This window comes from Panthera pardus, unplaced genomic scaffold (assembly GCF_024362965.1).
Source record: "Panthera pardus isolate Hobbes unplaced genomic scaffold, ASM2436296v1 HiC_scaffold_12, whole genome shotgun sequence".
In the NCBI taxonomy this organism is placed as follows: Eukaryota; Metazoa; Chordata; class Mammalia; order Carnivora; family Felidae; genus Panthera; species Panthera pardus.
The window spans coordinates 89617152-89632051 of record NW_026526677.1 but is presented as its reverse complement, the minus strand read 5'-3'; the positions used below and the strand labels follow the sequence as shown (position 1 = coordinate 89632051).

Below are 14900 nucleotides of genomic sequence, written 5' to 3'. Positions count from 1 at the left end.
GTGCGGATGGTGCGAGGCAAGTCATAGCCCCGAAGTTCCAGCGAAAAAGCTCAAAACCCAAATATTTCCTAAATACTCGCCTCCGTGTTCGTGCTTTCTGCCCGTGACCCTAGGCTTAGACATGTGTGGTGAGTTGTTTTGTTGGTCCCCCCCCCCCCCCCAGACCTGGTAGCTTTTGTTTTAAATGCTGGCCCTGCTTCCTTGGCTTTGTGTGAGGGCTCCCTGACTTGAACGTGGGTCTGGGCTGGTGGAATGGGCACGGCTGGTAGCAGGCACTGGCCGCGGGTCACCAGCCCTGCCCAGTCTGGGAAAGGCCGGCAGGACAGTCTCTGGTGAGCCAGGAAAGAGGGTGTGTGCAAGTGTGTGGGCTGGGGTAACCAGTCCCTGGCTATGCTAGGAGAAGGGGGAGAGAGGAGAGAGGAAGGGAGGAAGGGGAGAGAGAAGGGGCGGGAGAGAGGACAGAAGGGGAGGGAGAGAGGGGCGAAGGGGAGGGGTTTCCCCTCCCCAACTCAAAGACAGATTTCATTTGTAGCCGGCTTCACCACAGGCTCTCTATCAATTTGTCTCAATGCAAACATTCGAAATATTCTCTTTGGCTGCTCGTGAAAACAATGTGAGCTGCCAGGATCAAACCATCTTTCCAGATGTCTGGTGGTAACCACATGAAACAGGGCAGACTTGTTTACTGTTGTGTTTGGTTAGGGCTTTTCCCCCCTTCAGGATTGAAAATAGAAGCAGCAGCAGGAGCTGAGCGGCAAACCCAGAGTTACATAAGTGGGGCACACTTGCCCACCAGCATGTCAGTGTGGGGTGGAGGGAGTCTGGAATGCCTCAGAGAGCTGTTGTTCCCAGTTGGGGGGGGGAGGGGGATTCTCCTTTCTGGGTGGAGGACCTTGTGAATGGACAGGAGCTCCTCCTGGGGGGGGCTCAGAACGAGCAAAAGGCATGGCAGGGGTGCCAGTCAGTAAGTCACAAAGGGGTGACCGTTATGCCAACGCCAGCCTCCACTCTCCCTCTCCCCCCCCCCCCATCTTCTTCAAAATTACGAAATTGCCATAGCTTTGGTTTTCAGGGAGAAACAGAAAGTGCTATTGAGCTCCACGGTGAAAACAGGAGGGCAAGTCCTCAGTTTAATCTAGTTGCATATTGAGCAACTCCCAATGGGAGAGACAGCTGCTGCTGCAAGGAATTGGGGGTGCTAGGCTTACTGGGGTAACTGTACTGATCAGTGCAGTGAAGGTAATAGGATCTTTGCTCAATAGAAGTTGGGAAGAGAGACCTAGACAACATTTTTGCCATAGAGGAGCCTTCTCAAGCACTTGGAGGAGTGCGTCAGGAAGGGGGAACAGCGGCTCCAGTGGGGTGGCCATTAGCAACCTCAGTGTTTGCCCAGGACCCGGAAGGGGGCCTCCGGGTGGTGGAGTTGGAATCCCTTCTGCCCGAAAGAGGGCCGATGTGGCTGGGGGTGCCGGGTTTTTGGCCAGGTTCGGGTGGGAAGTGGTCTCCCCGCACCCTCCTGAAAGCCCTGTTGTCGTTTGAAGGTCGACAGAGTCTGGGCTGAAAAGGAAACAATTTGGGGTTTGAAAGGATGTAATTCATTCTTCCTTTCCCTTTAACCTCTTTCCTCTCTGGAAAGCATGTGGAAAAGCTGAAGGGAAGAGTGAGAGGGCAGGCGGTCGGCCTAGGGGAGGAAAGGGTTAAGCCTGATTTCTTTTAATTGAACTCCAGAACTGGTGGCCCCAGGCAAAGGGGGGGGGGGGGGACTGACCCCGCTAGCGGTAACCAGATGTGGCGGTCCCAGGGGAGCCCCGGAGCAGACCCCTGGATTGAGAAGCAGACAGGAGGTGGGGGGGTCGGCCCGGCCCCCATCCCACCCCCACCCCACCCCCACCCCACTCCCCCATACGCACACCGAGTCTCAATTGCTGGCAGGCTGCACCCGCCACTCCAGGTCTGGTCACGTTCAGACCCGCGTCTGTATTCGAACCCAAAATTGGAGCTGAATTGATGAGACTAATTTCGAGAGGGGGTGGGGGGAGGGAGGGAGGGAGGCGAGCTAGCTTTCTGGCTCAATTGCTCCAGAAGAAATAAAGAATTAATAAGTCACCTTTTTCGCCGCTGTGGACACCCTTTTGAATTTTTTTTTTTTCTTTCCAATTGACTCGGATCTCCTCTGGATTTTTTTTTCCTCCTTCCCCGGGTGGACTCTTAAATAAAAGTGAAAAAGTCCAAAGCGTGGTCTGGAGAGCGTGGACAAGGTAACCTGTTTGGGAGGTTGGGGAGAAGGGAGTCAGGCCGAGAGCGCCTGGGGGAGGAGTGGGGTGGGGGGATGTCTCCTCGCTGCGCGCCGGACTCCTGAGGCTGCCCCAACTGGAGGGTTCGGCGGCACTGCAGAAAGACGGGGGAGGTCTCCGGGTGGCGGGGGCCGACAAGGCGGGCCAAAAGTCGGCTGGCCTCACGGCTGGGTGGGGATGACGGTGCCGCGATCTTGAGTGCTGCGCTCTGCAGACCTGTTGACCAGTGTGGAGGGAACGTCCCGCGGTAGCGTAGGTTTCTTGGGGCTTGGAGTAGCATTGCATAGGCGGCTCTGGCCGAACGCTGGGACTTGGGCCATCTGGTCTAGGTAAAGTGCAAGGGGTTGGACCCTAGAAGGCGCGGAGAAGTGGCCTATGGTGCTGCCGGTCCTGGCCCTGGGCGGGCGCCGGGAGCTCTCCAGGAGCAAAGGGCCGAGGCGCGCCGCCCGGAGGGCGCCCTTCTGCTAACAATGCACTGGGAGCCTAGTCCTCGCCCCCGATGGTGGGGTCCTTCCGAAACCGCCCAGAGTCCGCGTCGGCCGGTGAAATAGCTCCCGGAGTCTGCCGCGACTCGGCAGCCGAGGGCCCGAGTGGAAAAATTCCCATTGGATGCATTTTTTTAATGGTTGGTTTCCTTCGGTCTGAGTCCGGATCTTCCCGGGCAGTAGGCTCCAGGTTATCCCCAGCCCGAGTAAACTTAACCCCCCCCCCCCCCATAAGTTTACTCCGGCTGGAAAAAGCATTAATGAACCTATCTGTGGGAAGAAACGGAAAGGGAATGAGTCAAGAGGGCCACCTTCGGCCAACGGCCCCGGGAAAAGGAAGGAGGCCAAAGGCGTTTGGTTTTGGACTTTGGGGGAAGGTGTTGGGGGTGGGGGTGCAGACTGCGGGAATCAGGGCGCGGGCGCCGGGCGTGGACCCCGGCATTGTTCCCAGCTCTCTCTTATCTCCCAGGAGCAAGTATCCTGTGTGCGCTGCGCACGAATGTATCTGGGCATCTCCGGGTATATTTATATAGTGTGTGTGATGCGAAAAGCAGGACCAGCAGAGGGGAGGAAGAGGGGGTGTGGGGGGAGGGAAGACGAGGGAGAGAGCAGAGGGGAGAGAAGAGAGAGGAGAGCGCGAGACAGAGAGAGAGAGAGAGAGAGAGAGAGAGAGAGAGATAGGACTTCCTCCCCGATTCGCAAAGTGAAGTCACTTCCCAAAATTAGCTGAAAAAAAAGTTTCATCCGGTTAACTGTCTCTTTTTCGCTCCGCTACAACAACAAACGTGCACAGGGGAGCGAGGGCAGGGCGCTCGTGGGGGGCACGCAGGGAGGGCCCAGGGCGCCAGGGAGGCCGCGCCGGGCTAATCCGAAGGGGCTGCGAGGTCAGGCTGTAACCGGGTCAATGTGTGGAATATTGGGGGGCTCGGCTGCAGACTTGGCCAAATGGACGGGACTATTAAGGTAAGCGACTGGGCAGTGGGCGCGGGAGCGGCGGGGCCGGCCGGGGCGGCGAGGCAGCGGGCAGGCTTGGCGCTGGGCGCCGGGGTCCCGGAAGACGTGGCCACTCTCCCTTCCTTCCGTGCCCCGGCTTCGCGCCGTCTCCTCCCGCGCTCCGGTGGCGAGTCTCACTCGCGGGCGCGACCCTCCGGGTTCACGACCGACAGCGATCTCCCCCCCCCGCCCTCCGCACCCCTTGTCCCGAAGCCGTGTCCGGCCCGCTCGTACGTGCTGCGGGCCGGGCTGCGGACGGAGGTCCGCGTGAAACCTGGGGACCCCGGGAGCAGATCCAAGGCAGGAGCCGGGGACCCCCGGGTCCATCACTCTCCCCATCCCCGGGCAAGCTGGGCGTCTTGGCCCAGGCGCCGGGCACTGGCCCGGCGGCCGGCTTCTTCTTACCCAAGGCCGAAGGCGACGGGGGCGGGAGATGCAGCCGCCACCAGCTCTGGTCCCCGCCTGGAGGGCCCTGGGGCGGGCAAGTGGATGGGTTGCAGGCGGATCGGGGTGCAAGTGAGTGTGTCTGGGGGTCTGTCTGAGCGGGCTCCTCCAGATGGAATCCCCTGTTTACATGTCAGCGCGGGCTGGTTTCCCTTCCTCTTGGTATTTGCGTTGCCGGCTCTCGGCGCTCGGGAGCTGCCGGCTCCCCGGGACTGACGGGCGGGCCTCGGCGCTCAGCCGACAGGGGGGTCTCTCTGCGGCCCCGCTCCGCGCCGCCCCCCCAGCCCCAGCCCCCGGCCCCGGCTCTCCGCGCCCCGGCGTGCGCCGACTCCGGGGGCAGGGCGCGCTCCACGGTTTCCCAAAGAGGGTCCCGCGCCCTGCACAGCCCCTTCTCCTTCGGTGGCCGGCGCTGAGCCCACGGCCCCGGCGACCGCCCTGCCAAATCCACCCCCCACACCCCCCCCCCTCGCGTCACCCCACACACCTCGCGCCTGGGTCTGAGTTGCAAAATGCAGCCCAGAGGGGTGGCCGAGGGTCTGGGTTTCGAGTCAGACTTCAGAAGTGTTGATTGCCTGCTCCTTCTGGAAGCGAGAAGTGGGGCCAGGAGCAGGGAGGAGGGACACCCCCTCAAGTGACTGACCTTAGAGGACCGAGAGCAATGAATGGGACCAGGAGTCGGCTTCCAGGCTGTCCCGCAACACCAAGCAGGAGTCAGTCTGGAAAAACTATTAGGCTGGTGAGGTGGGGACTGGCAGAGCCCGCCATTCCCCAGAACCCAAAGGAATCAACTTCTCGCTCAGTGCTGAGTTAAGAGGAGACTAAGATGTTGTGCTTGGAGAATTGAAGAGATTTTTATCATTTGGGTGGAGTAGTGGTTTTTATTTTCTAAGGTTTTTTTTTTTCCTTTTCTTTTCTGAAAGTTTGAAACATGCTGACTTAGGTAAAAGGCACCAACAGAAGGAACTTGAAAATCTGGAGAGGCGATAACTGGTTGTACTGGGTTAAGGGGAGCCTCTGTGAGTCTGGATTCTTCCAATTTAAAGTGCGTGGGGGTGAGGAGTGTCCCTATAGCGAGGGTGGAGGTGGCCACTGGTCATTTGCGCCTGCTCCTCTGCCTGCGGGGCGTGTGCTTGCAAGTGTCTGTGTGTCCCAGGTTTGGTAAAAGGATGCTCTGCTCTAGAAACCTGCCCCCCTCATCAGGACACTTACCCCTTACCCAGAAGCACTCCCTCTGATCCGGAAGGTTGGTAAGATGGCTCCAGGGTCTTGATGTGGACACCCTAAGGAGAAGTGAAGCAATATCTCCATGATACTCGGACCTCTAAGGCCCTGAGCAAATGGAGGAAGCTGTGGTCTGTGTACCCGAGATGTGCTAACCTCTTTAGATACACACACAGGGACTGGCGTGGCAGGCAGTGAGAGCAGGCTTAAGGACCCTGGTGCTTCATGCCAAGGATGGAAATAAAGGTCTTCTTTTTCATGTGGGTGGTGGGAGCCTGGGAGCCCCTCCAAACCCTCCTCAGGAGCACCCTTGTCTCCTGTCCAGGTGACCCGGCTATGCAGACGCACCCACAGAGCAGCGACTTTCAGAGTTATCTTTGGTCACCCAAAGTCTGCAGAATTGACTTGCTGGTGTATACTTTGGTATTGAAAGTGTGTGAAAGCCAGTTTCCTGTTCCTGTGTGACCTTTGGACCTTGATGTTCCCCAGACCCTGTTCCGGAGATGATTCCAGCACTGTCTTTGCAGGGGACAGTGGACAAGGGGAGGCCCGTGGATTTCTGGTCTCCGTGTGAGAGTGCACGGTCCATTAGACCCATGTGAAGTTCAAAATCTTTGTACAAATGAAACAGTGGGACTAAACTAGCTCTACAGTAGTAACTTTCGAATCCTCTCTTCCTAATATATCACATTATATGCTCCCATAAGGACATGTACCTGCATGTTCACGAAATCTAGTTTTATACAGATTGAGGTCTGTAGACAGAAACCTAGAATGTGGGTTCCCACTTTGAGTGACCTTGACAAATCATCTTCGAGTAATTCCGGAATATGATTTTTATGCACCTGCATATTTCTTCCTCAACTATAAGGCATGTCTATCTTTTAAAATACCTCTGGGTCTCAGCACTAAGGAGGTATTTGCTCCAGGATGCCAGGGGAGTCTGGATTTCTTTGCAGAGGGTTTTTATTCTGTGCATAATTTACACAACTCAGTGTTTTCAAAATCTTAATCTCGCTGCCCTTGTTACAAGTCCTTCTGTGTCATGTTCCCTTCTCCTCTCCAAGAATGTCTCCTGGGAAGGCTCTGAGCATCACGTTAGGAATACTAAAATTTTCAGGATCCATTCCGCACTTCTTCTGCCACACACAAGTTAACCCGAGATATTAAACAACACCTACCCCACCCCTGCTCCCCACAGTGATATTATCAGTGTTGAAAATCACGTGATACGGGTTGCTGCTCAAGAGATGACCTGGTTTCAAAACCCGCCTCTTGGTTTTTTGCAGTCTTCAATTGAATCTCATTCTTCCATCCAGGAAAGCTTGATTCAATGCCCACGGTCCCAATTAAAGATGGGGAAACGACCCCTGAGGATGCAGACATGGTGAATGAGACAGAGAAATGCACAGCAGACTCCAAGTCAAAAAACTTGAGTCCATTCTCAATTGTTACTCGGTTCCTGTGGGCCCTACAGTGAGGCATCTCGGTTCCTTGAATGTCAGTTTCCTCATCTACAAAATGGGGCCAAGGTGCTCCCTTGCCAGAAATCAGAGTAAGGATTAAAGAAAGCTTAGTACCTTAGCTGAATGTACATGAGTTGAATTTCTCCTTGGGGATAGGGCTTGTGGGGATCGATTGGTCAGAGCATTAGATCAGAGCTCTGGATTTACCATAAGACATATTTTATTAGTTCAACATAATATTAATATTACTATAATATTAATCACGCATCTTTTATGCTCCAAGGGTCTGCTTTCTGTGTTGAGGATAAAACAGGTATCAAAACCCTGCTGGCATGAATACTCTACGGAGGTGGCAGACGCATAAATAAATAATTCTGTGTCCAGGAGTGATACCCCTTCTGAAGAACAATGAAGCAGGTTAGGGGATAGAAAGTGATGTGGTCGTATCAGCCAGGATGGTCGGAGAGGATGCTTCGATAAAGCCACAATCGAGCAGAGACACTTTCAGTTTTCATCCTTTACCTCAGGAAAATGCAGCACCATACAACCCCTAATGCTGGGAGAGCAAAATGGGAAAGATAGGTTGAGGTCAGCGCTGGGCTCTGAAAAACAGCACAGAGACCAATGTGGCAGATGGGGCCAGGAGGATGGGTCATCGCTGACAGGACAGTGCTTATCCAGTCGGGAAACTTCAGGATGGTAGCGGAGGAGGAACCAGCAGAGTGAGGAGCACTTGGGAACAAAGACTTTACTTCTGCCCTCAGAAAGGGGTCTTGCCTTTGTTTTGAAGAGTGAACTGCCTCCCTCTCCCCCCCCCCCCGCCCCCCATCTTTTAACCTTCCTATCGCCTGGATTCATGAGGACTCCAGGCCAGATAGACTTTGTCAGTTTATCTGTCCCCATGACCACATCGAATTGTTTGCCTCAGGTAATTACCAAATGGTGACCCCTGTTTTGCTTGTGAATAATTCCTACAAAAATCTTCCTTCCGCTTCTGCTGCCATTCGAATTCAAGTTTACAGGTTTGCAACTTTAGAACTTTACAGATTACTGAGCTCCACGTGCGCATTCTATGGGTGGGGAAACTGAGGCCCAGAGTTATTTAATGAATTATCTAAGATCACACAGCTAACTCCTGACAGAGTCAAGATGAGAATTCAGGGAGCCTAACCCTCCAGCTAGTGTTCTTTCCATGACACCACGAAGATTTCATTTGCTTTCATTACGTTATCATGAATTATAGAATCCCGAAGGCAGTGGGTATGTGAGAGAAGTAGACAGAGAAACACAGAGAGAGAAGTCTTTAAAAGAAAAATCATGACGTATCTAGCACTTTGAACTAAAGACATTTCTGTTATTTAATGAATAATGTATCACTACCATCTTGAAGTATGTCCGTATTTTTTTAAAAAGTCCAGATTTTCAGATAGGATTTTTAAACTGCTGTTTTTCAAAAGAAATCCTTCTTTTCCTATAGACAAACAAGGTCTCCATTACCAGGGGACAACAAAAAGTACAGCATTTTGCTTAAATAGCCAATGGGCCCTTCTATAGACTGGAGGCAGGTGGGATGAATTCCTATTTCAATTCTTTGAATAATTGAATATTTGACTATTTAAGTTAAATATATTCAGATGCATTACAATATGCCTTACTGGCTCATCTTTCAGACTGTGTAGTAGGTAGGTCTTGGAAAACAACCACATTAAATAAGATTCCAGATTTCGATGTCTGCTTCTGTTTGGGGTCAACCAGTTAACTTGGCATTGGTTTTTAAAAAGCAGTTAATTTAAACCAAGTCTATCTTCTAGAAATGTATAACAGTCATCTAATGCTAGTACTGAGTTGCCTGGGGGGGCAAAAATGTTGGGAAAATTTTTATGATGATGAATCGCCGGGCAGGATTTCTAATGGACTGAGGCCTTTATCCTACCTCAAACTTCAAAAACATATCCTCAAATTGTAAGTCAATACTCAGGCCATCCTCGTCTTCTCTGAAAGAAGTCTTTTTCTATCTATAGCTTGGTAGACAGGTTTTCAGGGTACAGACCAATTGAAAATCTACTATTTTCATTCATTTTAGACAATTAACTACAATATGTAGGTCTAGAATCCTGTTTTTGTTTTGTTTTGAATAACATGACTTTCTTTTTTTAGCCTGTAGTTAAAACAGCCTTTCTATCTTTGGCTTGTTGTTTTGTGACAAATTGAGAAGGCCAAAGGACATTGGCTACTGTGTACACACACACACACACACGTGCGCGCGCACACACACAATCTCATAAAATCATCAACCAGAATAACAGTTTTTCTAGTAACCTCAGATCTTTGCAGGTGTCTTTTCCTTGCTATACTCTGCTTCATTTTCTGTTGCTTTAATGATTTATATCTATAGTGCTCACTCCATTCATGTATCAGTTCATCGGTGGGGGGGGCATTACTAAGTGACGTCACTGTGATTCTTCCACTGACCTCATAGACCCAACATCAGTAGCCTGTGTACTTGGAGATGTTTCCCAGAGGCAATGGGTGGGATTTTTCTATCCCCATATTGTCACTCTTGGAGCCAATATCTTGGAAGTTTGACAGAATTAGACAATCTATGGAATAACCTTTTCTGTGTGAAGCTGGCTGGTTTTATGAGACTCTGTAACCTTTGCCTTGCTGGCGTCATAAACTGATGCCAGTCATATTAATGCAAGTCAGTAAGCATGCAAATCAGCAAGGCCTTTTGCATGACTATAATGCAGGGTAACTAAGTGTTGTCAAGATATAATGCTAGTGGCAAAAAGGCTGCTGGGCTGGAGACTGAGCAGGAGGATGGGATGTGAGTGTACACAGAGAAATGCAGTAAGTGTTATGGTAGCCTCAAGGAAGGAAAGAGCCATTTCCACTGGACAGGCACAGAAAGACCCAACACCAATAGTCATGTGTACGGTCCCTTCTATTTACAAAGCACAAACACTTTTTGCATAAACACTTGCCTTTAATCCTTCTGATAGCCCTTTGGGAGATAATACCACCATGTCTCCATTTTGTATGGGAGAAATTAAAGTTCAGGAAAGTTAGGTAAGTTATTTAAGGTGACGGCTAATAGATGACAGAGTTGGGTTTCAAGCCCAGGGTTTCTGATTCCAGAATACCTGCTTTTCCTATATACACCTTGCCTCTTGGCATAGGTGGACCTGGACCTTGGCTTTGAAAGATCGGTAGGACTTGCACAAGAAGAAATGGTTCAGGGGCTTTCTTAGAAGTCAGAATACTTTGGTGATGGGGTGGGTGGGTGGGCCGGGTGCAAATGAAGGCAAAGGTAGAAGTGAAAAGATTGGATGGAATTGATTACGGAGGACCTTCAATGTCGTAACAAAGAATTTAGGTGTAGAAAGGAGGAGTCACACAATTTTGAAGAGAGGGATGACCAAGTACAAATCTCTTAGGAATGGAACCCTTCCTGTCCTCATCCTACTCCTTGGGAAATGGAGAAAGAAGTGGCTCCATCACTTGTCAAAGGACGCAAAAAGTGACTAACAGGGTTAGAAAGCCAGCGATAGACTCAAACCATGCTATCAGCCGTCTTTTAAGATACCTGTTGATTAAACATGGCGTCAGGGAAGGGAAAAGAAACTCTATTTCGCCAGATCTCATAAAAATGTGATTTTCCTCTTCACTCATGTCAGTGTGTCTTCTTTCTCAGTGTTCTAGAGATTTCACCACAAGCCGTCTTTTCGACTGGGCCATCTATCCTGGGGTACAACTGTAGTTCCTTTTGAGAATGAGTCAGCAGATAGTAATTGTGAAGAGACAAAAGGAAAGGTTGTTTCCCTGAGACTCAAATCAAATTTCGATGGAAATTCAGACAGGTCTGACATACTTTCAGAATTTGGTTATGCCTATCCACCTCATTTAGGAATACTGAAATTTCACCCAAGCAAACCAGAAACTCGGTTAGCGCCATCATTCCAAGCAGGATCAGAGATTAAATGTTCAGATGCATTTTCACGTCATTCAGTTCCACTTTACAACACCTTCCGATTTGTTTATGCCTACAAAAATGAACCAAAAATGCCGACATATTTAAGATGGTTCCCACCTTTGGGGAAGAGTGTACCTGCCATGCAGTTCATGATCAAGACCCCAGAGTGTGTAAAGTTTTCAAGTTACCTCCTGGAGAATGTAGACTGGAAAACTGAAATGTTTTCCCAACAGCAGAGCCCATTTACTCAGACAGTGCTATGTGTCCAAGGTAATGAAAGACCATGTGTCACATCTCAGTGCACACATGCAAGAGGCCAGAATTACAGGTGCCATGGGAGCTCTAACCTTGCATTTCTAGACACGTGTGGGTTTCACATGTCTACTGGAATCTAACATTCCAGTAGCAGAGTTGTTGGGTCTGCGTATATGGGTATTCATTGATTTTAGGTGTGAAGAGATCTGAGAATGAATGAGTTTGCACTGTTGTTCATGTGGCAGAAATGCGAACAGTTATTATTATAAAATTACTCAGCTTGTGAGTTGTCTTTATGTTAATGCTGTTACAATCGATATAAATGCATATATTTAGATCTCAGTTCTTATGCCTGAAGAGTCATTTCACCTTTCGGCATTTATCACTTAATTCATAGTCCTTCATTTATTCATTCAACCCAAAAGTGAATAATATAGCCGGGCACAGTGCTCAACAGAGCTCCATGTAAAAGAACAAGAACACAATGCTTACAGTATTCCTTCCAGACTTCTAGAGGATAGAGCTTTGTCTGCTTCCAGATTCTAAGCTCTGACTATTAGAGATTCCAAGATCAGCAATATTCATTGGGGGAATCTTATTTGTGGCTTTTTACTATAAAGAAATTTAGGCACATTTTCCCAGTGGTAACATCCAGCTTATAATTTCCATTGTCTCTTTGCTCTTGGTGATACTAGTCTGTTGTACGGACCTTTTTTGGAAAACCAGGGCCTCGGCCAGGGAGACGACACCTTTTTCTCCCTTTCTCAGCTGTAGTTCTTTAACACAGAGAAAAATACCATAAATCAAGGGCAAAGATAAATGAGAAACTGAAGAATATCCCTCAGATATAAAAAAAAGGCAAATGTCCTAGTATACAAGATTTTTTACAAGGTAATAAGAAAAAGATAGACAAGTTGGCAGTAAAGTAGGCAAAATTGCTATGATAGACAATGCTAGAACAAGAAATAGAAATGGCCAATAGGCATATGAAAAGAATTTCAAGCATGTGCATAAACATATCCAAATGAAAATCATGAAATTCCAATATTTATCACCTATGAGTGCAGTGTAACAAAGATTAAAACAGCTTAATAATGCCTCATGTTGGGGCGCGTGGGTGGCTCAGTCGGTTGGGCATCTGACTTGGCTCAGGTCATGATCTCGCGGTCCGTGAGTCCGAGCCCTGCGTCTGACAGCTCAGAGCCTGGAGCCTGCTTCTGATTCTGTGTCTCCCTCTCTCTCTGCCCCTCCCCAGCTCATGCTCTGTCTCTCTCTGTCTCAAAAATGAATAAACGTTAAAAAAAATTTTTTTTTATTATTATTTTTTTAACGTTTATTTATTTTTGAGACAGAGAGAGACAGAGCATGAACAGGGGAGGGGCAGAGAGAGAGGGAGACACAGAATCAGAAGCAGGCTCCAGCTCTGAGCCGTCAGCCCAGAGCCCGACGCGGGGCTCGGACTCACGGACCGCGAGATTGTGACCTGAGCTGAAGTTGGACGCTTAACCGACTGAGCCACCCAGGCGCCCCTCCAAAAAAAATTTTTTTTTTTAAAATAATGTCTCGTGTTAGAAAGTGGAAGGGGAAGGGCACCTGGGTGGCTCAGGGGGTTAAGCATCTGACTCTTGATTTCCGCTCAGGTCACAATCTCAGGGTTGCGGGATGAAGCCCGACGTGGGCCATGAACTGGGTGTGAAGTGTGCTTAAGATTCTCTCCCTCCCTCTCTCTCTTTCTCTCTCTCTCAAAGAAAAAAAGAAAAGAAAGGGTAAGGGGGAAATGTCACTCCTTATCTCATGGGGGGAATCTAGCTTGGTACATTCTGGATGGCACATGGATTGGAAGCATCGATCGAGATGTTAAATATTTACAGAAGTTTGATAACAATTCCAGTTTCTAAAAATTTAGCTTATGGACATGTCCACTCAGATAGGAAAGATATATGTACGTGAAGTTTTCTGTACCATTGTAATAGCAAAAGTTGGAAAGAATCTGAGTATCCATCAACAAGGAACTTGTTAAAAACGCTACGGAGGATGTATATAAGAAAACACCGTGCAAGTGTTACATGGAATAAAATCAATTGTCCAGACACACTGATTTAGAAGGTTCCCCCAAGGTATACCTTCACATGGAAAAAAGCAAGTTACAAAACCTGTGGTCCCATTTTTGTATAAATATATACGTAAATACACAAATAAATAGAAAATGCACCTGTAGGCATGGTTATGCATAGACAATTTCTGGAAGAATATGCAAGAGGCAATTAACAATGGTTGCCTCTTGGCAGGGAGAAATAGACTTATTTTTCACACTATAAACTTAGGTAGTCTGTGATTTTTTTTTAATCACTAGTATATATTACTTTTTAAAAAATTTTGTAAAAGGATGTAAAAAATAAAGAGGGACTTTAGAAACAGACATGTCAAAAAATGGGCCAGACACCAGCATTCTAACCCAAATGTGCTGATTTCAGAGACTTTTAGGTCCCACTCTGTAGTGAATACAGAGTTAAAATCATCCAGCCTGGGATCCAGAGACCTGAATTCTGGCCCCGGCTCTGCCACAAATGAGTGATAGGATCTTAGGCAAGTCACTTCAGTCCTTCCAAATTCATGCACATTTTCTCATGTTAAATGTTTTCTCGAGTATCCAATGAGGGTATAATTTCGAATTTTCCTTTGAGCTCCCACGCTCATAAAACTCTGATCCCTGACAGGCTTCAAAAACATTGCTTATTTGGGGATGTGGATGAGTGAGCCTCTCATAGAAGTTCTATTGGAGCCCATGTGGCTCTTCTCTACCATCTCGGGACTGAATTCTAGAGTGATCTTTGAGGCCAGTTGAAGGCTGGGGCTCTCGGAGGTGCTTTGTGAATTTCTGTGAGCTGGTTGTTTTTATTACCAAGTGACACTGGAGCTGTGCTAATCCCTTTGCACTAATGCAAACTAAGAATAGGGCCTAACTCCGCTATGGGGTCTTACACTCTTTCCCAAAATTTGGTCTCATTTAAAACCCAAAACACATTTGGCCCCAAGCGCCTTTCCCCTGGACTTTTAAAAAAATCCTGTTTAATTGAAGGGAAATTGAATTCGTCTGGTTTTGATTCATTTACACTTAACCCTTAAGAAAACGATATTTTTGAGGACTTATTTGATGTCCAAGAAGAATTTTGAGCCTCTTAATGAGTTTTCTGGAAGGCTTTTTTTCTTCTTCTTGAAACAGGAAGTGGTGCTATGCTATGGGCAAAAACACAGTCAACCCTGAGAGGCCCCAATTCAGTTTGAAACTGTATCACCCACTATTTTACATGAACCCCCAATGGCCCTAGCCAAGGCCTGTCTTTCCCTACTTCTTACTTAAGAGCAAGGGGCTCACTCACCTTCCATCTGAGAGGGGATAGCAATGAAGAGGAAGGGGGAGAAATCAGAGTCATAAGAAAAAAAAAATATGAGCTATTTCTCTAGCTCTTACTATGTGCCAATGTCTGTTTTAACCTCTATAGAGATGCTCACTTTTGATCCTTATACCAACCCGATGATGTATGTATTGTTTCCGTTTCGGAGAGGTAGAGTAACTTACCCAAAGTCATAACGGTAGACAGTGGAAAAGCAATGATTTGAACCTAATCCTGTTTGCCTACCGAGCTCATAGAGCTCAGCCACTGTGATACGTTGCCAGATTGACACATACATCCATGAAGGTCAGGCTCCAGATCGAACCCACCTATTGAAGACCATGTAAGTTTTGTTGCTTTTTGGCAATGCCCTT

At 48.5% G+C, this 14900-nt stretch overlaps 1 protein-coding gene and 1 long non-coding RNA gene across 6 annotated transcripts in view; one reads left to right on the top strand and one right to left on the bottom strand.

The window, feature by feature from the left end:
* The window catches only part of FLI1 (Fli-1 proto-oncogene, ETS transcription factor), a 129985-nt gene that overhangs the window by 5337 nt on the left and 109748 nt on the right, over positions 1-14900 (top strand). The window contains exon 1 of one of the 5 annotated variants that reach the window (XM_019421397.2): positions 2148-2258. The exons of 2 other annotated variants lie outside the window; for them this stretch is intronic. Coding sequence is in view for 2 of the 3 variants with exons in the window: in XM_019421398.2 (XP_019276943.1) it covers positions 3684-3742 (59 nt within the window). In the remaining variant the exon portion in view is untranslated. Of the gene's footprint in view, positions 1-2147; positions 2259-3461; positions 3743-14900 lie in introns of those variants that run through there. 2 more of the 5 variants (XM_019421398.2, XM_019421396.2) reach the window with 2 other exon arrangements.
* Positions 1098-5048, bottom strand: LOC109250365 (uncharacterized). Its single transcript, XR_002073006.2, has 3 exons — positions 4857-5048; positions 2108-2645; positions 1098-1557 (listed from the first exon to the last, which is right to left on the bottom strand). It is a non-coding gene; the product is annotated as an uncharacterized LOC109250365 (long non-coding RNA).